We start from the raw sequence: 26391 nt of genomic DNA on the forward strand, positions 1-26391 counted from the left end.
CTAAGCACTGGGGAGGCAGAGGCAGGCAGATCTCAGAGTTTGCTAGGCTGGGCTTGAGGGGAATGCAATGACTAACATTGATCGAGCCCTGCTCTGTGTGAGGCACCATCATATGGACTGCGTAAGTAGAGAACAGAGAGTGATAGTAAGGGAAGATGGTCTCTGTACTTCAGATCATCACTGTGAGTAGGAAGCCTGGATTTACATAGTAATTAAATATAAAACTGGGCACAGATGTCAGCTTCTCCGTCAAGACCCATGCTCTAAACCATTGCCTAAACAAACTGAGAGAAAGCGCTAATTAGAGCCCTAGAGGCAAGATGGCCCTAGCTGGGACTTCAGTGACGGCTGCCTTCAATCGATGGGGATTACTATCTGAACCTTCACCAGGAGTGAGTTTTGATCTGGGTAGCAAACAAAGGAAACCTGGAATGTGTCCTTGGGCCTGCATCGAGCTGCCCCTCTCTTCTCCTCTCCAGTGGGACCACGGTTGTGTACACTTTGCATGTGCAGCCCTGACAGTGGGACCACGGTTGTGTACACTTTGCATGTGCAGCCCTGACAGTGGGACCACGGTTGTGTACACTTTGCATGTGCAGCCCTGACAGTGGGACCACGGTTGTGTACACTTTGCATGTGCAGCCCTGACAGTGGGACCACGGTTGTGCACACTTTGCTGCTCTGCTGAGCACTTCGGTCAGGACAACGGCTCAGAGCCCACAGAGCATGATACGGGTGTCGGGCAGTTAACAGTTGCTCCTCCTCTTACCACATCTGTGCAAACTCGAGTTTGCTGTGTGGCTGAGTACCTCAGAAACACAAGGGTCACACTGAAGAGGCCACCTGGCTGTTTGGGAATTAACCTGGTGGGCAAAGGACTGGTTACAACACTAGGCAGTTAAGGACTCTGTTAATAGTGTCATGGCTGTGGACCTCACCTTTCTGTTGGGTCAAGGCATTGTGACATAGTAGTTATATCTAACTATATTAGATGACGAGCCTTTGGTTACGTCACTCAGTGTTTGCTAGGGAGGCGGCTTTGTGGAAAAGAGAGAATGTGGCCTCCGGTGGACAGCAGTTAAATTTGCCCAGGCCTCGGGTTCTCACTGGTAGGATATAAATACCATTATCACTTGATCACCGGGATCACTGTAAGACAGCATGTGAAGAGAACATGGCCACACTACTCTTCACTTCGCTGCAGATTGTTTGCTCTTCGAGAAGGCTCTTACCCCTGAGGGTTTTATCTCTCTCCTCCAGCATTTGCTTTTGAGACACAGTAATTAAATACAAGTCCACTTGCTTTTAGGATGGGTTTCCTTGCTATTTTGATGAATCCATCAAGCTTTTTGGACTTTCTATTCCGTCCTGCTGAGCTCAGAGAAGCGCACACGGGCCGGTAGAGCAGGAAGGGACCAGCCTCTGAAATGACCACCAAATGTTTTATTTTACTAGAAGGCCTCAGTCTCCAAGACAGTGATGGTAAGATGGGAGGGCAAGAGAGAAAGCAGGGATCCAGACCAGGGAAGGCACAGTGGGTGGTGCTCTCTGGCAGCTAGATCAGTTCAGGGAACCGACGGGCTGGTGCTAGATCAGTTCAGGGAACCGACGGGCTGGGGCTAAGTGCGCGCTGCTTCGAAACATCTGGTTGGTGATCCTAATCCCAGTCTCATCCTCGGTATCGTCCCCGCTCGACTTCCGGAGGGCATTCTGGTATAGCACAGCACACACACCCGTGAGCCAGGCGGCCACGGTGCCTGCGGCGAAGATGCAGAAGCCGATGAGCAGTAAGAAGATGTAGTCCTGGTGGTCCAGGTGTGTGATGCACATGTACTGGAGTGGATTCCCCACCTTCGTGATGGGCCACCCTTTCAGCTCAGGGGGCTCCGTACACGTGGCATTCTGGGCATCTGTGAAGAGAAACACAGCAAGCAGGGTGCTGAAACATAGGATTCCCAGTGTCCTAAGCCAAAGGGAATGGGCGTCCGGAGCTCACTGCTCAAAGTGCGGCCTATGGGCTAACAGTGCTGGTGGCACGTAGACCTTGCTAGAAATGCAGAATCTCAGGCCCACACCAGACTGACTGAGCCATGCTTGTAACAAGAGTCCAGGGCATCTGGTGACGCGTTACAGTTAGAGATGTGCTGTGCCTAGAACTACGTCTTACACTCAGGCTTAGCTGCATTCAGTCATGATAATGGCCTTTGCTTCAGACCCGCTCTTAGGGAAAGGGACACCCCAACAGTGGGCAGGAGGTTGGAAACATAGCATGGAATGTTGGAACTAATGCACCATGCTTCGCCAGATTCCCAGTTCCCTCTTTCTCAACCTGTCTTTGCCCGTTCCTGGCCCTGCTCTGTCCTAGTGCCTGAGCTGACTCAGGGACCACTCTGTGGGTTAAATGCTACTTGTCCTCCTAAAAGGTGTACACTTAGATACCTTGGTTCCTGGCTGGTGGTACTATCGAGTGACTGGATCACAAGGGGACAACCTCCTGAAAGGACTCATGGGTCACCAATGACTTCACATCCAGGGGCTTTTAGGAGGCGGGGCCTAGCTGGAGGCGGGGCCTAGCTGGAGGCGGGGCCTAGCTGGAGGCGGGGCCTAGCTGGAGGAGGGATGCCACTGAGGTGTGACTGCGAAGGTTCTGTCTTTTCCCCGGGTCCTTGCTCATGCTGTGCTCCCTGACTACCACGGGTGAGCACCTTCACTCCACGCTCTGCTCTCTGCACTGATGTTCTGTTTGACTGCGAACCCACAGCAAAGGGATCGAGCAGTTGCAGGCAGAAGCCTGTGAAGTCATGAGTCAGAGCAAACTTTTGTTCCTTTAAAGTTGTTTCTCTCCTTTATTTTGTCACATTGATGAAAAGCCAACTAACAGAGACCACTAATGTCATCCAAGAGAATCAGAAACCATTCACCTTCAGGAAGGGACGAGATTTCCCGGAAGTCTTCGTATGGATGTCTGGGAAGCTCAGCGTTAAGACTTTGCCAGTAGGTGAAGCAGTTCCACTTCTTAGCAATGGCGCTGGCACTCACCAGTGGGTCCCATGAGTGACTTGATTGGTCGGTCCCCGTTAGCAGCTGATGCAGCTCCCTGGCTGCTTCCCTGGGTGCTGCCCCAGATCTAGCACAATGGGCTTCAGTATAGAGCAGAAGGAAAAGGGGGCTCTTGAGCTATCCAATCCAAACCAGTTGCTAGTCACGGCAGACTTGGGCAGGCCACCTCATTTCCTCTCCACTTTCTCATTTACAGGCATAGAGCATGGTATGTATCTTCAGAGTAGTTAACAAGGTGAGAAGGCAGGTTACTGTGCCAGCTACGCACGGCACTTAGAGCACTACCGCAGCTGTGGTTTTCTAGCTCCGTGAGCTGCACCATGTTGATGTGTATGCGTCGGTGCCTAGGCAAACACCCAGCCCAGGATGAAGGAATAATTTGCAGCACAGAGTTAAAGCCAGGCTTTGCCCTGATCAATTAGTCATAGTTCTAACTATTGTTTTCTAAGCTTTTAGCGTACACATTTTATCTCATGTAATGCTTGCCACCATCTTGATCTTTATAATATTTTCATCTTTATTTTATAAACAAGGAAATGGAGACTTAAGAAGTTTCATGATTTGAAGGTTCTAGATACCTCAAAGGACCTAGCCAGGAGACCAAAGACAGAAGACCAGGACTGAGCTGTTCCAGGGAGTGAAGACATGGGAGCTACAACCAAAGGACATAACAGAGAAGCTCCTTTTAACTCCAGGGTAGGAACTGTGCAACAGTGTGGTGGCATCAATGTCCTTGGTGACAAGGACAATAAGGAAGGATGTTAGGCTAGGAAATCCTAACATAAGCCAGTGGTAGGAGAATTAGGGAGCAGAGTAGCAGGTAGGTGTGGGCTCCTGTAAAGAACAGTGGAAGGGGTGTGGTTCCTGCCCCTTACTTCTGTGTCAGTGTTCCAGTAGGAAAGTTACACCTCCAACATCATTGGGTAATCTACGGCCAATGGGCTGTTGTTGTAGGAAAAGCCAGTGCAAAGACTGTGCCACGTGCCTTGTTTGCAGTGACTCTGAGAACAAGAGAGGGGGCCACTTCCCTCTAGATGGAATGTGGCCAGGTATCCCTGTGGGCCACCCTGCTCCAATGGACAGGGTTCCTGGACAGAAGAAGGGCTGTGGACACAAAGGGACACAAATCTAGTCATGCTTTGGCCCAAGGGAAGGCTTCCTCCGCTCTGCCTAAGAGTTCGAGAAACTGCTAAAGCTACTCCAGGATTGATCCAGACAGGTTTCCCAGGTCACCTGCTCAAACTGCCAGCGACATATCCAAAGAAAGACAGATTCGAGAAAGAAAAACGTGGGATTCTGAGGGTCGGAGCTGTGTCTAGGGTTTATCTCATTCTATTTTTAAAAAGATTTGGCTTTCAAATTGGGGCTTGGGCGGCAGAGATGAGACTAAACATTAAACACACACTTCCCCGTTTGAGAGCATTAACTCTGAAAGGAGCAATTAGGCAGTGATTTTAATGCATTGTTAGGCTGCTGTGCGGGTGAGGGATGTGGGTGGCTGTCAGGAGGGAGGCCTGGGCTTCTCTGCAGCTTCCTTCTCTCCCCTTCCCCCACCACATCACTGTCAAGGCTGAGCTTCCCTCCCAGTCTCCCAGCTCTACACGTCTAGGTTCACCAGCGAGGGTCTGATTCCTACACAAACGCCACACACCGCCTCTGCAAGGCTTGACTTTTCCTACGTGCACATTATCAAAGGCTCCTGTGATGGCTCCTGTGCACCTCAGAGTGACACCCACAGCACCCGTCCTGGCGCCCAGCATCTGCCACCTTCAGTTTTGTTTTCCTGTGGCAGCTCCCTTTTGCTCTAGTGCAGTGTCTAACACCTTGATCACCCTTGCCCTGGCCCTCACCTGGGACTGGCTGCATCACACGACTCACATTCTAGCACCGACAGCCTCTTTCTTCAGTCTTCGCCCGACCCGGTTCTTCCCGTTCTGTACGAACCTTAAAGTGCCTCTCTACTCTCCCGACACCTCTCCTCACAGGTCAGAGGACATGCCATTGTTCCCATCCATCCCCAGCCCTCTATCCACCTGCCACAGTCCACCCTGCGTTGATACCAAGACAACTGGATTCTAGTTCAGTTCTACTGGGGTTAGAAACATGTTCTGACATTTTGAAAATCCTTAGAAAAATTTTTGATAATTTGTATTATGGCCTAGCCTCAGGCAAATTTTAGTAAATTTTCATTGTTCTGAAAAATACTTCTTTTATCTTTGTTTAGTATGTTGCTCTGTTTAAAGTCCCTTAGGTTGTGGTATTATAGATATCTATACCCTTGCTGACTTTTAAATTTAATTTTATTTCTGTGTGTGTGTGTTAGTATGTGTGTGCGAGTATATGTATATGTGTATATGTGTTAGTGTGTGTGTGTGTGTAAGTGTCAATGTTAGAGTGTGTGTGTGTGTGTGTGTGTGTGTGTGTGTGTGTGTGTGCGTGTTTATGAAGGCCGGAGGCTGATGTCTTCTCTTAATCTCCACCTTGTATATTTTGAGGCAGGGTCTCTCACTGACCAAGCAAGCTCACTGTCTTGGCTAGTCTGGGCTGCCAACAAGCCCCAGGGATCCACCTGTCCTATGTACGGCCTGTGTCTGGGATCCAATCTCACGTCCTCATGACTGAGTAGTACGCACTTTAACTACCGAGTCAACCTACCAGCCTCCCATGCTGACTTCCTAATATATGAATTGAGATGGTCTCTCATTTTTTGTTACTCTATTGGTTATTTATTAGTTTCCATGGGAAGGAATTTTACCTTTTCTAGGTACAGGTTAACCCAAAAATGCCACATCGAAGTCACCATTTCATACAGTTGTGTTTTAACCTATGTTAAAAAGATGCATACAAAGTTACCATCGTTGCCTTTCGGTTATGGACCCATAGGTCTTAGTGCAGTGATGCCTGTCGTAAAGACCGCCTTCTCCTAGTGTGGCTGGGCTGAATTCCTGTTGGCTAGTGTTTGCATTGCCCGTCTTTTCCCATTCCTTCAGTGTTAACCACTTTTCTATGTATAAGGTTTATTTTTGTGAGCAACTTAGAGCTGGGATTTTAACCCCCCACCCAAGCTAGCAAAACTTTCTATTGTCAGTCCATTGACAGTTTATATCGAGTACCTCGTTACTTGGCTTTGTATTTATTTCTTATATTTTATGTCCTATTTCTTCACCTTTTTTGCCTTCTTGTTTATTATTTAAATTCATTTTCTTAGCTTGTTAGTGATATATTATTATTATTGATTTTTCTTTTTTCTTTTCTATTGGATATTTTCTTTATTTACATTTCAAGTGTTATCCCCATTCCCGGTTTCCCTCTATCCCATCCCCCTCCACCTGCTTCTATGAGGATGCTTCCCTACCCACCCACCCACTCTCTCCTGCCTCCCCACCCTGGCATTCCCCTACACTGGGATATCGAGCCTTCACAGGACCAAGGGCCTCTCCTTCCATTGCTGCCCAACAAGGCCATCCTCTGCTACATATGGGGCTGGAGCCATGTGTCCCTCCATGTGTACTCTTTGGTTGATGGTTTAGTCCCTGGGAGCTCTGGGGGGTCTGATTGTTGTTCTTCCTATGGGGTTGCAAACCTCCTCAATCACCTCAGTCCTTTCCCTAACTCCTTTATTGGGGACCCCATTCATAGTCCCAATAGTTGCCTGCAAGCATCCACCTCTGTATTTATCATGCTCTGGCAGAGCCTCTCAGGAGGCAGCTATATCAGGCTCCTGTCAGCATACACCTCTTGGCATCCTCAATAGTGATTGGGTTTCGTGACTGCATGTGGGATGGATTCCCGTGTGTGGCAGTCTCTGGATGGCCTTTCCCTCAGCCTCTGCTCCACACTTCATTTCCGAATTTCCTCCTGTGAGTATTTTGTTCACTCTAAGAAGTACTGAAGCATCCACACTTTTGTCTTTCTTGATATATTATTCTTTTAGTCTGAGTTGGTGTCCTCAGAGAATATATACCTATATACTGATGGTGGAATTTTTGATGTGTACCAGGTATAACATGAAGTATTAATAAAATTTAGCTGTAAAATCTATTCTGAACCAGCTTGAATGGTAGTTTTAAATATTGCGAGCCTAGGGAAGGAGTAAACTATATATCTAGTCTTCTCTCTTACATAGAGCAACCACCTGCTATGCTCTGACAAACTCCAAGGGGCGCCATTCACATTATATAGATGGTGTGCCTAGGCCCCCTAATATCCCTTCTTTTAATACTACTCCAATGGGCCCAGAACATCTGCCCCAGTTAAAACTCCTAGGCACAATTACAGATGTTATTAATGTTTAACTACTTGCAAATGGTTCCTAAGGAAACATAAACTTTCACCTTGTTTATTTCTGCACACAGCATTTTACTCATAGGCAGTAAACATGTCTCCCAGAACCAGGTGTATGCAGAAGCCAGGAGTCTCTGCAGCCTGTGCTTCAGAACTACGTATTAGTTGTGAAAAGCTTTGAGGCTTCCCTTTGAACTCCTTCTAAGAGGTCTGTGGAAAAGACCATGCTCCTTGGTAGGGGCCACATTCCAGATGTCCGGGTATTTGGTCCAGAAGGAATCAGGCTCCACTCAGGCTTCTATGAGCACCCATCCCCTGTGTGCCCAGGGAACACAATGAACTATCTGGGCTCTAGTGGGTGGGGATCCTCAAAAGAGGGGGCAGGATACAAGGAGAGATGGAATTTGAGGACATTCCTGCAGTGAGCTCTCCAGCAGTTCTTCCTCCCTTCCTCCTGGCATCTTTCCTTTCTGCAGTATTTAGGATTCAGTTTGGGGCCCAGTGAATACCAGGTAACATTTATCACGGAGCAAGATCCCTAACCTCTTTAAAATTGTTGTTTGAAACAGAGCCTCATTAGCTTGCCCAGGCTGTGAGCTTGCTCTGTAGTCCAGGAAGCTTTGGATTTGGGGTCCTCCCACCACAACTTCCCAAGGAACTGGGATTATAGGCGAGCCCCATCAGGTCTAGCTCAAACTCCCGTTTTTGTTGGCTTACATGTTTTGCTAAGTACTTCTTAACCTGCTTAGCCACCACATCTTTGGCCTGTAGTTTAGAACAGGTTTTCTAGGTGGAATTTGAAGAAAATGAATCACTGTGATATCCTCCTGTACAATGGGTGAAACTCCAGAGATTCCTCCCTAGGAGGAATCTACACGGGCAACACAGCAGTCCACACCAAAGCCAACTGGACAGCAAGACCTTGCCGTGTCCTCATGAACTGTTCTACTCCCGACACGGGCTCTACCTTTGCCCATGGGGGGCTCCATTTCTTTATCACCCAGCTATCTCACTGGGGTGTCCTAAGCTGGGGTCTACCAAACTACAGCCTGCTTCTTTTTATAGTTTTCTCTTTGTCATAAAAATCACTCTGTGCTGGCTAGTTTTATATCAACTTGACACAAGCTGGTGTCATTTTGGAACAACATTGGTTGAGAAAATGACCTCACAGGAGTGTTCTGTGGGAAAACCTGTGGAGCATCCTCATGGATAGCAAGCCGTTTATAAAATTTCAGGAGTGTAGGGTACCACTACTCACTCGAATACCAGGAAGAAACAAGGGGGTCTCCTTGCTCCCATCCCACCTGTTATTCAAGGCATAGGCAAACACCGTGTGTCCCCTTCACTGTTATATGTCCTGTTTTCCAGTGTCTTACCATGTGCAGTGCTACCCAGGTCTGAGCCACCATCCCCCCCCCCAACCCCTCTCCTTGACAGTCTCTCCTACATACAGCAGTGGGAGCCAACTATCAATCACAAAGCATGTTACTTCTCTGCCAAAACCCCTTGCAGGCCCCCTTGTCACGGTGGAATAAAAGCAAACCCTTGTGTGGCTTATTTGCTGTGTGGTCTGGCTTCGGACCAGGCTGTTCTGGTCTGTTTCCTTGAATCCCTTCCCTTTCCCCTTGCTGCGGCCATTCTCTTCTTCTTGCTTGTCAAGCGCCGTGGATCGCAGTGCTCATTCCCCTGTCTAGAAAGCCCCATCCATCACCTCACTTCACATTCCCATGGCTTGTCTTCATCTTTTAACTCGGTTCTCCGCATAGAAGCCACTAGCTAGAGACCACCTGGTCTGAAGTATGCGCCTGGGCACACTCTTCCCCTTGAGAGTACTTGTTGCTTACAGTCTTCCTCTCATGTGACAATGTAGGCTCCACACAGTATGTCTCTTTCACAGTGGTCTGCCCAGTGCCTACCCAGGCACTGAGAGTCTAGGCTGGGCTTCTCACACTTCACTAACTGTCACTTGGGGTAATAATACCATACCTCACCTTGGCCAAAGGCTGGGACCAGAAACTCTTGGCTAGTACAAGAAGATAAATTGAGACAGGCAAGGGTTTGCCTAACATGACTTTCATTCCAGTCTTGGTTGGTTGGTTGGTTTGTTGGTTTGGGACCAGTTTGAATAATTTTGTAATGTAGAATAGCCTGGAATGCACTGTGAGCCCAGACTAGCCTTAGACTCTGCAGTCCTCCTGCCTCAGACTTCTGAGGGCTAGAATTGCAAGTATAAACAACCACCTCCAGCTCATTTCAATCTTAGCTGTATTTTAATGAGATGTATCAGGTACATACCAGTTATTTTGTTATGTTGAGACAAAGACCAGATTTTTCAGGATGGGATGAAAAGAGAGATCCTGGCCTTAGGGCCGGACAGTGCATTTGGTGCCTTTTACTTATTGTGATCAATCTGAAAGAGTTCACATCCCTTCCTCAAGAGCTCTGCCACCTCACGGTGCCTGTACATGAAGACCATAGCAGAGCAATGCCTGCATCTCCTTGCTTCTGTCTGTGAACATCCACAGCCATCTCTTCTCTGTGTGCTACCAGTACTCAGAGTCACCCCCAGGAAACCTGGGTCTGCATAGGAGGCAGCGACAGCGACAGCGGTAACCAGCACTGTTTAGCACTTAGTACTGGGGTGCTGCGCTCTCCATGTGCATCATCGTTTAACTTCTACAGCCACACAAGGGAATGGGGACCGCATTGTGGGAGGATGTCATTATGCAGGTGAAGGCGGGTACAAGATAGAACGAGGCCTGTCATTGGACAAGAAGGAAGAATGGGCGGGAGAAAAGTTTGAGGAAAGAGGAGGAGACGACTGGGGAGAGGAAGCTGCCGAGAGAACATGGAGGCGGATGTTAAGATTCCACTCTGGACAGCCATGCCCTGCTTGATGACAGGTGGCCCCTGCAACATCTCAGCCAATAAGGACTGTTCGTATCTACTGTAAATAAAGTTTGAACGATGGACACTGAAAAAAAAAAAAAAAAGATTCCACTCTGTACCTTCACAGGTTGTTATGAATGTTCTTAGGGATGGATGTGTTATACGCCCTTAGGGCTTTGTATGTTTAGGTGGGAAATTATATCTTATCAATTGGTTGTAAATTAATTGTGTGGATATATTGTACATTGAACATTTAACACATAAATCTGGTTGTTGGGTTCCAGTTTGCTGAGTAATGATTTCACTGAGTACTGGGAGTGTGAACAGAGTTTGTGACAGGAAGCAGTGCTAGTTTATAGAATGCTTGGGGCTAGCATGGTGTGGGTCCATGCTAGCATGGCCTGAGGAATGCTATGCGAGTCTCAGGCATGGTAACAACTGCCAAGGGGATGGTGTGTGAAATCGGTAACAGAGAAACAGCTAGAGCGTGCGGATCCTTGGGAGTGGGAACTTGCAGGAACCCCCACGATTGTCTTTTTGTATAATTTTACAGCAACACTACATCATTTTTCAGACAAGAAGACTGGGCTGCATGAAGAGTGTTTAAAATCCTAGCCAGGTAGTTTTTAAGTATTAAAAATCAGGCAGTTCAGGGTTGAGTATGTGGCTTGGTGGCAGCACATTTGCCTCCTGTGCGTGAGGCCCTGAGTTCAATCCCCAGCACCACAGAATGGCAGCAGCCACCAGAGCCATCCAGTCTCACAGCATTTCAAGAGCAGAAGGTTTGTTCTCACTTGATGGCTTGGCAATGTCATAGGAAACCTCATGTGAAATGAGGGGGCTGGGCCAGGGGAGAGGAACAACATTTGAGATATAATAAATAAAATAATTAATAAAACAAAAAGAAAGTGGGATGGTTTGTATATGCTTGGTCCAGGGAGTGGCACTATTAGGAGGCGTGCCTTGTTGGAGTAGGTGTGTCATTGTGGGCATGGGCTTAAGACCCTCACCCTAGCTGCCTGGAAATGAGTATTCTGCTGGGAGCCTTCAGATGAAGATGTAGAACTCTCAGCTCCTCCTGCACCATGCCTACCTGGATGCTGTCATACTCCAGCCTTGGTGATAATGAACTGAACCTCTGAACCTGTAAGCCAGCCCCAATTAAATGTTGTCTTTTATAAAACTTGCATTGGTCATGGTGTCTGTTTACAGCAGTGAAAGTCAGTCTTTGACCTTCATCTCTAGAAAGCGAGGTGTAGGTTCTCAAGGAGGGTCAGTGCTTTGGTTGCACTTGCCACATTTAGGCTTCCCTTCCTTTTCTTCTCCACAGCCCCAGGAGACAGAGAAGGGACCATTTGCCTGGCTTTAGAGACCATCTGCTCCCTCCTCATGGGGTTCCCTTCTTTAGTTGTTCTCCCCTGTCTCCTGAATATTTGCTCTTTCTTTCTGAATGAGCAGATTAACTAATGATTGAATCTCTTTTTTTCCTTAGAAAGGCGCTCTTGTTTCTGCTCAGATTATCACCCTGTATCCTCCATCCCACACCAACCAGAAGGGAGGCTTCTAGAAGGGAGACAGATTATATACTCGTCTCTCTGCACCTTCCATGGCCCACCCCTGACTTGCGTTCAGTCTCATCCCAGGGACCTGGTAGTTAAACATGATGGACAGTGTTGGGTCTTCTGGGGACTGCTGTTTGGAGACTTTGTCTTCTTCAAATGTCCTTTCTGCCCTGCCCCCCCAACCCCATGCTTCTTGAGTTATGTCCTTCTTTCAGTAACATGGCATTCCCAAGAGCGTCTGTGCTTGGCCCTTAGAGTGCGTCATTCTAAACCTTCCCTTTGCTGCTCTCATGTCATTTGAGTTCAGTGATCGCCAGAGACATTGATTCTCCACGTGTGTATTTGATGGTCTGTTGCCTATCCTGAGTTTACTAACTCCCATTGTCTCACAGGATCTATTGCTCAGCGACTCAAGGTTGGCCTAGTTATCCTTAGCTTTCTGGGCACCCCTTCTTCAAGAGCATTGGGAACACCAGGAACGGGAAATAGCAGGGCTTGCCTTCAGGTGGGAGATACCTAAGCTGACCAGAACAGAGGGTGGACAGGGAAGGCTTTGGAAGATAAAGTCAGTGGGCTCCAGTCAGCCTTGGCTCCAGTGAGTCTCTCCCACCAAGCCTCTTCTCTGAAAAATACACACAAGGCATTACTGACCTTTCACCTAGTCTTACGTTTACAGCAGCTAATCATAATGCCATAAACCCTAAGTAGACTGTGCCATAGGCAAAGACCTGGGTGTGAGGTAACCTACATCCCAGGAGCTTCGAGAAGGTTAATCAGGCAAAACTAAGGGGGACTTTGGCAGCTGCACTTATATGGTATTGGGTAATCAAACTCAGATTCTCCTATCTACTCAACAAAGTAGTAAACTCCACCCTGAAATACCTGCTGTTTGTTTTGTTCTTGAGACAGGATCTCATTGTGTAGTCCTGACTGACCTGGAACTTGCAATGTAGACCAGCCTAGCCTTGAACTCATAGGAATGCTCTACCCTTACCTGTCTCCTGAGTGCTGGGATGGTAAGTGCCTGGATAGTACTGCCTGGTTTTGAAACGTCGTGCCTTTTAGTTTAAAAAAACTTGACTAGGCTGAGGAAAAAAATCTCATTCAACCCATGCTGTTATGGTAAAACCACTGACTGGTTATGTAAACAACTACTAGACTAGAATGTAGTCTAATTAACAATCACTAGACTCCATCAAGGTCTAAGACTAGCAACACGTACAAGGTCAGAAATTATCAGTTCTGGCAGGCAATAAAAGGCTGGCCCACAGTCAAGATTAGCAGCTAAGAGATGAACAGAGGGAAGTTTCTGGGTGGGGAGTATATGTCCGTCTCCCTGGTTAGACCATAAGAACATGCAGTGTGTCACCCGTAATTAACTTGACCTCTCTGATATGCTCAGATAATTAATTGATCTCAACAGAAGTCAGCCTGGTCTTTGTCCGGTTTCTGTCATCCTATAATCACCGCCCCCTGACTTGCAGCTCAGTGGCTGCCTACTCAGGTGCCCCTACTGGCTATAGGTGCTTCCTGACTACTTCATTCCTGTAATAAATCCTAGCTCTAGGAGTTCCCTTTGCGCCTTCTTAATTCCTCGAGTCTTGTTAACACAGTTCACTTTTGCTTTGCTCATCTCCTTGAGAGTTCATATTTAACCATGGTGAATGCGAGACAACAAACTACTGAGAGTCACACTCTCAGGTTTGCTTGTAGTGACCATCGAGTGGCTGGCACCTTCAATTCCCTGGTCACACCTTTTTTTTTTTTTTTTTTTTTTTTTTTTCGGAGCTGGGGATCGAACCCAGGGCCTTGCGCTTCCCTAGGCAAGCGCTCTACCACTGAGCTAAATCCCCAACCCCTTCCCTGGTCACACCTATCTGGACCAAAAATTACCATTGTGCTGAAAATAAATGCATCACCACCATGATGTGCTGTCTCATCTAAGGGCTAAAACAATGGGGCCAATTGATTCTGGACTGAATCTTGCCAACTGTGAGCCAGCAGCCATGTTCTCCTGGTAAGTCAGAAATGTCAGATATTTTGTTATAGTGATGGGAAGATGACCAGGCGAGTGTTTAGCTCAATGAATTTCTTACAATTGTCTAAGCTAAACATTAGAAGTTACTCTTCACTTCCCCCTTCCTTTTTACTTTTCCAATATCATTCACTCATTTAATGAGACTTTCTCTTTGTCAGACCTTGTGCTACTTTCTAAAGATGCAGAAGGCTATCATAGAGCTCCCAGGATATTAAGAAAGAGGATAAATTAATATAAATTTATCACCTACAATTTTGCCTGACAGAAGTATAAGAAACCATGAGCAGACCAGTTCAGTCCTAGGTCCTGTTTCTATCTTCCAAGTTCTCCTGTCCTACTTCTCCACACCTCCATCCTCACTGCTGCCATTGGCCTCTGCTCTCTGCCTCCTGGTTGTCGCAGGAGCTTAATTCCTAACTCTGTCTCCAGACTCGTCTACTTTCCAGGGCTTCATATGATATGCATCGTCTTAGGATTTCCATTGCTGTGAAGAGACACCATGACCAAGACAACTCTTATAAGGGACAATATTTAATTGGGGCTGGCTTACAAGTTCTGAGGTTCAGTCCACTATCATCATGGAGGGAAGCTTGGCAACATCCAGGCAGGCATGGTTCTGGAGGGACTGAGAGTTCTACATCTTGTTCCAAAGGCAAACAGAAGACTGTCTCCCATGAGGCTAGGAGGAGGATCTCAAAGGCCACCCCGGCAGTGACACACTTCTTTCAACAAGGCCATACCTTCTAATAGTACCACTTCCTTGGCAAGCATATTCAAACCACCACACACAGCATGGTCCTTAGATAGTTATTCAGGGTTCTTTAGGGATGAACCTTTGTCTCATTTTCTAGTTGCATCCATCATCCTGTATTCTGCCAGCATCAGGTGTTCCTTGGGTCGAGACGGGTAAACTCGGGCTGTCTGTTCTGGTCAGCCTTTTATTACCACCTTCCAGAAGTCTGAGCTTGCTAGGTGGTTTGAGAAGTCATGTGGAGAACTATCATTAGATGACTTACCCTCAGGAATCCCATTTGGGTTGAGTAAGGGAACCTATTAGAATCACCTGGCTGGCCATTCTTTTTTGGGGATGTTTTAGTCATTTCCATTTATGATCCATCATTGTTCTCAGAAAGATGATCTTCTAGCACCAAGGCCAGGGGATGTTTTTATAAGACAGTCAGGCTGGCAGAGCAGTTGACGATGTTTGAACCATCTGCTGTACAGAAATTCTCATTTTCTCTCAGCTCCTCTCCCCACCTCTGCCTGCCTCTAGTCTTTATTTCAATTTCTCTGATGGAGGAGCTTGGAGCTGGGTTAACATTTATAATGAAGTAGTGCAAGACCTGAATTCATTCTGGAAATCTAAGTTTTGGCACAGCTGAGGCTGACTTTGTACTTGGTGTGTTGAAATGGGGCCACTATCCTATTATAGCTGCCTGGATACAGGATGACATAACCACGGAGTGAAACTAAGATGTTCTCTGTTCAAAATGCCCTCACAATGACTTGGACCTGAAGCAGCACATGATCCAAACCATCTGTTCCCTGCAGATGTCCCTCGGTTGCCTCGTGTACCCACCTCTGTGTCACCCTTGCCCAGATTCCTCCTTGACTTTTGGGCCCCAACACTAGGTTCAATTAGAACTGCCTAAGGACTACAACTTAAGAGTTGACACAAGGGGACCTAAAACCTGCCCATTCCTATCTCTGTTAGCCAGTCACTTTCTGAATTCTTGATTTTTGATTGTTTCCAGTCAAACTGCAAATACCCCATGAGGGAGACATTTCAAAACATTACTATCCATTAGCATCTCAGTGCGAATTAACTTGTTTTTCAGCATGAACATCCATAGAAGCTCTAGAACACAGGATGTTGCCATAGGCTGTCTGAGAAGTGGCCTGTCAATGACTCAGAATCTCAGGGAGTGGGATTTTAGTACACATTAGAGTTTAAGGGCCTCTGCTTGGGGTGTCAGGCCTCAGAGGAAAGACTGAGGCCCTGTACCTTGTGGTAGAAAAGTTGATGGAGCTTAACCAGAAGCTTCCTGCTTCTTCCTTTCTCTTCCTCACTGTGGTTGTAGCCATCTGTACTAGGAATACCTCCATCTCTCTTTTACCCACCATGCACTTGTTTACTTGAGATTCTATCTGTTGAGCACCGTCTCCTCTTCTATCATGGATGTGGTCTTAGGGTTTTACTGCTGTGAACAGATACCATGACCAAGGCAACTCTTATAAGGACAACACTTAATTGGGGCTGGCTTACAAGTTCAGAGGTTCAGTCCATTATCATCAAGATGGGAACATGGCAACACCCAGGCAGGCATGGTGCAGGAGGAGCTGAGAGTTCTACATCTTCATCTGAAGGCTGATAGCGGAATACTGGCTTCCAGGCAGCTAGGATGAGGGTCTTAAAGCCCACACCCACAGTGACACACCTACTCCAAGAGGGCCACACCTTCTAATAGTGCCACTCCCTGGGCTGAGCATACACAAGTCACCACAGGTATCTTATCTTTCTATTTAGATCTGAAGCCTTTGAGTTAAAAGGATCTTTGAGAATTTCGTGTTCTGTTATCCTACTTTAAAAAGCAAGAAAAGTGGGGCTGGAGAGATGGCTCTGAGGTTAAGAGCACTGTCTGTTCTTCCAGAGGTCCTGAGTTCAATTCCTAGCAACCTCATGGTGGCTCACAACTATCTATAATGAGATCTGGTGCCCTCTTCTGGCCTATAGGCATACATGCAGACAGAAAGCTGTACACATAATAAATAAATATATCTTAAAACAAACAAACACAAACAAAAAAAAAAAAACAAGAAAAGTGAGACTGGAAGTGAGGAGATAGCTCTCTCAAAGTTACTCAGTGGGGTTGCTACAGCCAGGGTAGGGCTGTCTGACTTCCCAGTCTACTTTATATCTCTTCTATCCCTGGCTGCCTTTAGTAGACAGGAATTAGAACTTCTCTGTGTTATAACTGTCTTCACATATTTTCACACAGAAGAATATAAGTGTTTTAGAGTCAAATTGGCTGATGTGCCCAATAACAAGAAAATGGAGAAAAATGGAGAGGATCCTTGGCCTTGGACGTCGATATATATCCATGCTGGGCCGGACCCAGTAGTCACTTACCTGTGAAGACACTTGCTATAGTTTGGGTAAGAAATGTTTCCCCAAAACTCATTCTGAAGGCTTGATCACCAATGCAGTGTTCAGAAGTGGATCCTTTGGGAACTGACTGAATCGTGGGCGGGGCGCTCTGACCCAAACAATGGGTTAATCCACTGATGAATTCATAATTTGAGATTCTTGGGAGGCAGTTGAAACTGAAAAGTGGGGTGTCATCATAGGAAGTAGGTCACTTCCTCCCTTATCTCTCTGCTCTAAGCCTAGAAACCATGGAGACAGCCAACTGTGGACTTAGATCTTTGAAACATGAGCCCAAGCAATCTTTTTCTCCTTTATGTTATTGTCTCAGGTATCTTATGGAAGCAAAGCAAAACAAAACAGAACTCCAAACCAAAATCAAATACCAACCTATCAACTAACCAACCAACCCAACCAATAACCCCCTCTAACACAGAGTAACACAATGACAGATTCTGCTTAAGGCTCCTGTGTTAAATGGCTTGTCCAGCATTATGAGAGCCACTATCCCGTGTGACTATTTAAATGGGCTGAAATAAGTACAGAAATGCAGTTCAGTGGTACTCCAAATTTCAAGAGCTCAATAGCCACATACAACTAATGTCTTCTATATTGGCTGTCACATCTAAGGTGTTCACGGTGCTACAGAAGCATCTGCTGGCTGCCTTGGGCCAGACTTTGGGGGTTAAGGGAGAGTCAATAACCCCCTTTGGGGGTTAAGGGCAAACAGGAGTTAGGGTTCAGTGACTTTTGGAGAACATCCTAGAAATATTTCACACTGTCTCACTAGGGAAAATAAATATTCTGGGAAGAATTCAGTAGCCACTCTCACCTTCAAATATCACTAATGACTGGAAAATCACAGCTTCGGCCAGGAATTAGTTCACCTACTTGCTGACCTGGGCTAAAAAGAAAACAGAGTGTGTGCGCACCTGTTTTAACCCTGTACTCATCAGGGCTCAGTGGGGCACCCGGCATCTGGAATATCATGACATACTTCCATTTCTGCTATCCTCCATGTTTAAAAAGCGAACTGTGTCGGACTGAATATTTTCATGCATCTGGTTAGAGTGTCATTTTAGGATTTTGTTTAATGCTTTTGATAATAGTGCCAAGCATCTTGTTAATTTGGGAGAGCTTCAATATTCCTGTTTTGGATAACATTATGATGAATTGAGGTGAACAGAACAATTTCAGTTTCCTGTAAGCCTCCCTTTCGGTGGGGCATGGGGGGTGTCCCTTGAGCTCAGGATGAGTAGGAGAAGAACACCCTCATGCCTTTTCTTGAGTCCCCTCCATTTCCTTGCAGGAACTCTTCTTCCTTCAAGGTTTTCTGCTGTTGCAGAATTCATTTTAGCTAATTAGAGAGACCAATAATTCACCCCTCCCTCTGAGCCGATAATGGCGTGGGGATACTTATTCTCCTCAGGAAGTTCATATTCTGGCAGGGACCTTTCCAAGGTCATGGCGTCGGGGGGGCGTGAATATCCTATGTCTAATTTCAGCTCTGTGGTAGGCAGTAGCTGGTGAGATGGAGTAAAAGCTTTGCTCAGCGCTTGCGAATCACAAGGCTATGCCGCCGTCCCTCTGTTGGGCGGACTTTCTTGCCTTCTCACCTAGAAAACTGCACATCCACACCTGCCTCTGGAAAGGGCATTTTCTTTGGGTTGAACTTTAAGACCCAGACTCAGTGATGCATGCACAGCTACCTTGGTGTTGCTGATCTAGCCCCGAGTCTCATAACTCATGGAGAAGTAACCAAGTCTTGATTTTTGGCGTTCATTTCAGCTTTTCAGGGTCTGGAACTCTGTGTTCTCATTTTATCCAACTCCTTCCAGGAATCCCCTCATCTCTTTCCTCATAGACTAAAGTACAAAGTTGAAATGATCTCCTTTACAAATTCTATGCACACCATGTCTGTACCTCTGGAGTCCTCCTGTTTCCCAGACAGTGTTCTGTGTGTGAGCCTTCCTGAAGCCCACCTCCTCTTCAGGGAACGGCTATAGTTCTACATTTCTCTTACATCAGCCAACCATTTGTTTACAGAATGCTTATGGAGTGTCGAGCTAACAGCAGTTCATAAATGTTCTTGTTTCATCATTATGACAGTCCTATGTAGGTTGGAATCTATTATTATCCACATCTCAAAGATGAAGAAATCAAAGTTCAGAGAGGTTAGATGACTTATCTGATATCCTATAGATAGTAAGTGGCAGGCTAGGATCATAACGTGTCTATTTCTCTGAGAACCTGAGCTTTCCAGCTCCGGGCTCTGCTGTCTGCATGGTGGCTGTGCCATCACTTAGAGCCAAGGCTGATGTCTAGGCAGACACTGGCTAGTGTTTAGCTCTGCTGTACCACAGACCTGGGGGCACATGACAGTAGTGCTGGTCTCCTAGTGGCGTGCGAATCTCTGTAGACAGTCTCAGAGCCTGGGGTAGCTATACCCATGGGCAATTGTTTGGCAAGGGAGTCACTCAAAATACATTTGAGGGGATGAAGAGATGAGCTCAGTGGTAGCATAGAAATCTGCTGCTTCACTGATGTTTTTTTAAAAAAAAACATTTTCATTGTATGTGTATGAGTGGGTGGTTTGCCCGTGTATATTGTACCACATACACGCAGTGCCTGTTGAGATCAAAAGAGGGTGCCAGATCCTGTGGAGATGGAGTTATAGACAGTGGTACAGGGAACTAGAAAACTGGACCCAGGTCCTCTGCAAGGACAAATGCTCTTACCTACCGAGCCATCTTTCCAGCTACTCACTTCTCATTTCATAAGGAACATAGAGATCGACATTGCACCGCCATACTGCCCTTAATGCTGCACTACAGGGACCCCACTAGTACCTCCTCACCTATGTATAAACTGGTTATGTCATTGATCTCTTCCTATATCCCAGACTGTGGCTATCTGGGAAGAGAAGTGTGAGTTCCATTCTAGAACATTTCAAGTTCACCATTTTGACAGCAAATGTGATATAAGTAGGAGAGTTTGTAATTGAGAGTTCACCAAGAATGTTAGTGTATAAGCCAAGTATGTCTACCGTGAAGAAGAATCATAGGAGAGTCAATTGAAATCCTGCTTCCTTTGCATTAGAGTCTAGCTCAAGGGTGAAGTATATAATGAATTTTACTGTGTGTTCAATTTGGTGTATGTTTCTGTGCATGAGTGGATACATGTGCATTCATACATTAATGTATGTAATGTAGATGTAATTATAGGCATATATATGTACATATACATATATATATATATTGCTATACCTAACTTCGTGTTTGTTCATGTGGTTTTTATGTGTTTGCATGCATGGATGCTCATGAGTTTGTGTGTGTGCATGTGGGAAAGGAAGGAGGAGGAGGAGGGTGAGGAAGAAGAGGAAGGTAAGGAGAAGGGAGAGGATGAATATGAGATTGAATGAGACCCAAAAGGAGCAGCACTAGAATAGATTTCTCCTTTTGGAGTTTGGGTAGATTATGAGAAATCTGAGCAAGTGACAGAGTATTACAGTTACATTTTGATAGTGCCTGTTAACCAAAGTAAATGATCTTTTATGAGCTCTAAGTAGTTGGCAGCTAAGAAATAAAACTACTTTAGTTATATTTAACTAACCTGATACAAGATGATAGTTACATGATTTTCACATTTAAAAGATAATACAGTCTCATAAAGACCTTGCTATAGTTTGGGTCTAAAACGTTTCCTAAAGGTCCATGGAAAATGTTAAAGGTTAGGTCCCCATTCCATGCAGCTATCAGTAGATTGAGGAACCTTTAAGAGGAAGGGACTAGGAACTAGCTGGCTGCGTGCCTTTGAGGGGATGTTGGGACCGCAGCCCCTTCAGCGGCATCTTCTGCTATAGGTTCTCATTGCTTTGCTTCAGTTCTAAAAGCAGATCATGGAACCTTCAAAACTCCGAGGCAAAATGACTGCATTTTCTCAAGTATTTTGCCAACCTGCCCTAAACTGAGTAGCTCAGACCTCAATTTGAAATTGATTTTCTTTACATGTGTTAGTGCTGTGATTTTTGTCAAGTCAGCCTGCATTGAGACATGCAGAATAAACCCACAGAGATTTGTCTGGCCTGGCTTTTCGTGTTTTCTGAGATACCAGCAGTGAACAGGAGCAGTGGGATCACACTTCTCCCAGAAGCAGTCTATAAGGCTCCTCTGGGCCTCTGGAAGCAGGAGACAAGCTGATCAGCAGTTGTGGGTCCCACTGGCCAGTGGAGGGAAACAGTGTCTCCTTTTATCTATGAGGAGTTTCTGAACTTGACAAGATAGTTATGCCTTCTTCTGTCTTTGAAAACATGCAGTGAAAAAGACCTGCTTTATAATCTTGTTCAATTATGGGTAGAATTGAAAGAGTCAAGGAGTCCAAAGGAGTCAGCCTGAAAATTCTGAGAAGACACAACTGTAAAAGCAGAAATTTGATTAAGGAAAATTGCATGAAAGCTCGGTGAATAGCATGGTAGGCTTAGGAGCCAGAATAGAAGGTAAATTGCCATGGTGTAGTCAGGTTGGGTCGGAGGTTGCCCTGGCAACCTGGTGGCTCAAGGGAGATGTGTATGTGAAGCTGGATCATACAAGACCAGCACAAGGTTGGGCCTGTTCACATTCTGTGGTGGAAATGAGGGAGGGACTCCTAAGGTCTTAGCCCTTCCTAAGGAGCTTTTGTCAGTTAATGGTTACTGAGGAAGGGGGAGACATTTTCTTCAGTGATGTACCCAATGCTAAGTTGCCCATGTTTCTCTATATAACACCTTGCCTATGTTCATGTAAACAACTCTGATTAAACTCATTGATCTCTCTCTCTCTCTCTCTCTCTCTCTCTCTCTCTCTCTCACACACACACACACACACACACACACTCACACACACTCATTACATGAAAGAAGGGAAACTAGTAGGAAAGGAGTGGGCATGTGATAAGAGACAATGGGGGAGTGAACATAACATAGATAAATAAATGCTAATTAAACACATCTGAGCACTAAAATGTGTGTGTATGTATGCATGTATGTATGTATGTATGCATGTATGTATGTATGTGGGGATGGGAAGGAAAAGGTGATGTCTTTGCACCAGGTACAATGTGAACTGACAGGATTAATCACATTTAGGAACTATATTCAATGCAGGGCAGTTGACCCTCTGGTAGAGAACTCCGCAGAAACCATAGTCTGGCTCTTAGAGAAGATGGTAAGGAAGCTACTTAAGACTACTGCTCCTGTCTTCAGTCTTAGTGCTACTGAGATTTCTGACAAAGTTACAGTTTCTTTTTTGTTATTCTAACAATTTAGGATGAGATATTCGGCAGTTGCCCAGGGCACAAAAGTTAAGGAAGTACTTACTCCCAGTGCTTAGTCTCAGTGCCTCCTTAACTCTGGTCTGGAAATCCCAGTTTCCTTCACTCTAGAGTACTTCCTGCCTGGAAGACCTTTTAAGACATGGCCACCCAGAGCTCCGGAGGGCTGATGACTCTCTCTCCACCAGCTCTGCGGTGCCATTCTTGGCTAGGAGTGGCCATGTGAGAGGGACAATACCAGTAGCCCCAGGCTCTCTGAAAGGTGCCTCATTTCTCTGAAGCTCTGACTTACCTGGGGTTGAAAGATACAGCAGAGTCCCTGGGATGAGGATGTGAGACCCTGGGATGCTAAAGGAGCCATGGCAGAGAGGGTTGGTTCTGAGGTAGCACCTAGCTTGGAACTCTCCCAGGTAAGGCTATAAAATCGGACTCTCCCAGCGTCACACTCCCCTGTGAGGTCAGCATTCGGAAACAAGTCTATCCAAGGCTTTCCTTCTCTCCTCTGTCTTTTGCTGTCCCTGGAGTTCTCTGCCTCTCTCCGCCCTGTGGAACATTCCCTGAGTCCTGTTGGATTCTCCCTCACCTATGACGGGCTGAATTTATTTTAGACCCTGGAAAAATTCAGTCACAGCATTAATCAGATTAACACACTTTACCCAGGGAGCTCAGTGCCCTTGAATGACTTGGTTACTTTTCAATTACAGTACACTTTTTGGATCATTTCATACACATTTTGTTGGTTACAATTCTGCAAATTATGTAAGATGTACCAGGTTTATGGATGGGACACAGGTGTAGAGAAATGGGATGTTTCTAAAGGCACACAGTGGAGGTGACACGTTTGAACTCTGAATTCTCATTCTAGAACTTATACTAAAGCATTATTGACTCTGCAGTCAACCCAAGGAGGGGCCGGGCCAAACAATAACAGTACTTTTTAATCATCTTCACCCAGTTCTCCCTCCCATCCCGACCATCTTTTGAACACCCCTCTCGGAAACCGATTCCTTCCATGTCATCACACCCTTTCCCCACTACCAATCAAGCCCTTACCTGGGTGGTCCATATGAGACACTAACAAGTGGATGGTGAAGTCCAAGAAGGAGCAGTTGCACGTCCATGGGTTTCCACTTAGGTACAGGGTCTGGAGCACCACCAGGTGGTGGAAGCCAGTATGGTCGATGATCTGCATTCCGGTGTTTCTGAGGTCCAGGTACCTCAAAGAGGTGGTGTTGGCAAAGATGTATTTGTCAAGGTAGAGGAGGTGAGGGTTGTTTGAAATGTTCAGCCGCACCAGGTTGGTGAGTACGGAGAAACTGAATGGGGAGATGGAAGTTAGGTTGTTGGAGCTGAGGTCAAGGTAGAGGAGTTTGAAGATCCCGATGAACGTGTAATCCATCACCTCTCGAATCCGGTTGTTCTGACAGTCCAAGTAAACGAGGTCACTGAGGAATCCTAGCTGCAGAGCTGGTAAGCTAGTGATTTTGTTATTGTTCAGGTATAGCCTCCGGGTGTTGAGAGGAATGTCAGTTGGGTATTCCGTTAGCTGCAAATCCGTGCAGGCTACTTCTTGGTCTTGACACAGACAGTTGTTGGGACACTTGGACCCTGATACCAGCCCCATTCCAAGAGAAAAGAGTAACAACTTGGGGCTAGGGCCTAAAGCAAGGGACATAGTAAGAAGCCACAGTTCCCCTCCTTCTACCTTCCTGAGGGCGGGTGCAAGCTGTCCTTCTGATCTGAAGGCTGCCGAGGGGTGGGGCAGGGCAGGGGATGGGTGCTGGAAAAAACTGTAACACTCTAGCTTTGTGCAAAGCAATTTTCCATTACAGGAGAACTGAACAGAAGTTGAAACACGAGGCCCAGTGCCCTGCTGCCGGCTTGGTGGCTCTGCTGCTAGCTCAGTCCGGAGTGCTGTTGGAAGTTTGCCCACTTGGCAGCTTTGAAAGGTCTCACCCTTTCCCTGCCTTTGTAAGTGAAGGGGAGCCAGGGGAGAGCCGCATGACAATGAGGTTGCCAGTTGACACTTTTGTGATGTCAGCAGCCTCGGGAGACACTGGGACAGAGGCTTCTCACCTCTCCCTCTGGGTGGTAAGGAGTGTTTTTTTGTAGGTAGGTAAGCTCGCTCTCTGGAGGAGTCGGGCATGTGGGTGTAGGGGGACACACATGAGGGCACCGTATGTGTGTGTATGTTAGTGCATGCTTGGAGTGTTCATATCAGCTCCACATGGAGGTGTCAGAGAGGATTTGCTAGACGTGAGCCCTTAATTCATCCATCATGGGAACCTGGGATGTCTCCAGCCCCATTATCCTTTCTGATGATCATCTCTCAGAGCAGGTCTTCTCTTGGGTTCTAAATTTTAAGGGGTGCAAGTTGTTTCTTAGAAGATAGGAAAGGGGTTTGCCTCTTTTGTAATAAATCCTCTGATAAGGTGAGACTCCAAGATTTTATTTCTAGGTTATACACATCCTTGTCTACATTTGGAGTGTGTGTGCGCACACACATACACACACACACACACACACTCACACGCACGTGCACATTCCTGTACACATTAGTATTTTAAAAAGACTTTTTTGAACAGTTATGTTACTCTCCTTAAAACAAAGCCCAAAAGCACAACAACAACAACAACAACAACAGCAGCAGCAGCAGCAGCAGCAACAACCGTGAGTGTGATAATGTGAGTTATTGTGAGTGTGATAATGTGAGTTATTGTGAGTGTGATAATGTGAGTTATTTCTTATTACTTGTATTTCCCTAGGACTGTAAACACAGTGAGTACAGGTCTAGTGTTTCCACTGTGAGTCTTTATGAGTTTCTGCTCATTAAGTGCTTGACAGACGAGTGGAATCTCTAGAGGAATGGGGTCTGGAAGCTCTCTCTGGGGTGTGTAACCCTCCCTGTGGGGGAAGGCATGAGGTCAGAAATGAAGATACAACATCTTGGGAGTCCAATGGTTTATTTATGGAAAGTAGTACCTTATTCTTTAGAAAACTTCACATATAATATAGGTAGGAATATTGACTCAATGAAACCTATATTTAGCTTAGCATAGTGCCTGGCACTAGGCATTTAATAAATATTTATTGAATGAATGATGCGTGAATGTCTCTGATGGTTTGCTTCTTTTTCTTGCTTCTCTGCCAAGAGAGAAATTAATAAAGTCAAGTGGATTCATGGCTAGTTAGCTAATGCTTGGTTATGTTTCCTGACTCAGCATTTCTTGGGTGACTGGCTGGGAATTAACATGATGACTTAGGGATGTTTACTAAATTGAAAGTGACCTTCTTCAAGCAGAAATTTCAAACACTTAATGTAATGACCTAAATGATAGTTTTCCTAATTGAAGCAAGATTTAATTGTAGGGAAGCCAACCTTTCTTTATAATTAAAAAAAAAATTGGTTTAAAAACCATAAACAAGTCCCTCCCTCAATATTAGAACATTGCATATGAGATAAATTTAGATCATGTAATAGAATGGGATTAATCTTCACAGTGGCTGTATCCTCTGGGAGTGCAGCCCCTGCTCCGGTCGAGCATCCTAGGGACACTTTATGAGATGTTCCCAAGAGTGATAGTCACTGACTGACCTCTAAAGCTCCAAAATGCTCCTGCCCGTGACTCTACTTTCTCTGTTTGACGAACGTTTTATTTACAGTGTTTATGTGTGTGTTTTATTTACAGTGTTTATGTGAGTGTATTTGTGGCATGTGCGTGTTTGTGGGGAGTGTGCGCGTGGGCGTAAGTGTACATGGAAGTCGGAGGTTAACTTGCAGGAGCTCTCCTCCACCATGTGGGTTCCGGGAACTGAACTCAGGCCATCAGGCATGGTAACAAGTAAGCCACACCACCAGCTCTTCCACCTTCCTTTTTACACCATTCTCTCTCCTAGAGTCTTCTTTTCCTCCGAGGACCACGACTCCAGGTTGCCTCATTTCACTTTCCAGCACTTTTGACTTCAGGACAGTGGCATCAGACCTGGCCTTATCTGTCTGGCCAGACTATGAGGAGCACTCTCCCTTTCAAAACCCAAAGTAAATAAGCCAGGCTAAAGGTTACTGAGTGGCACTAACCAGCCACGTCTAACTCCCTAGAATGGTC

General features: G+C 46.0%; 1 protein-coding gene across 1 annotated transcript; it reads right to left on the bottom strand.

Annotated features, from left to right (window-relative positions):
• Positions 1 to 1587: 1587 nt before the first annotated feature.
• On the bottom strand, positions 1588 to 23960 carry Lrrc52 (leucine rich repeat containing 52). Its single transcript, XM_032915782.1, has 2 exons — positions 23339 to 23960; positions 1588 to 1910 (listed from the first exon to the last, which is right to left on the bottom strand). The coding sequence occupies exons 1-2, from the start codon at positions 23958 to 23960 to the stop codon at positions 1588 to 1590; spliced, it is 945 nt and encodes a 314-aa protein (XP_032771673.1).
• Between the last annotated feature and the right edge of the window lie 2431 nt (positions 23961 to 26391).

This window comes from Rattus rattus, chromosome 10 (genome assembly GCF_011064425.1).
Source record: "Rattus rattus isolate New Zealand chromosome 10, Rrattus_CSIRO_v1, whole genome shotgun sequence".
NCBI lineage: Eukaryota > Metazoa > Chordata > Mammalia > Rodentia > Muridae > Rattus > Rattus rattus.

Bases quoted from the DNA above. Each gene is read 5' to 3' on its own strand.
- Lrrc52 (XM_032915782.1), bottom strand. From the start codon at position 23,960: ATGTCCCTTGCTTTAGGCCCTAGCCCCAAGTTGTTACTCTTTTCTCTT. The intron at 1,911-23,338 runs GTAAGGGCTTGA...TTCTCTTCACAG, and splicing joins GTCTCATATGGACCACCCAG to ATGCCCAGAATGCCACGTGT.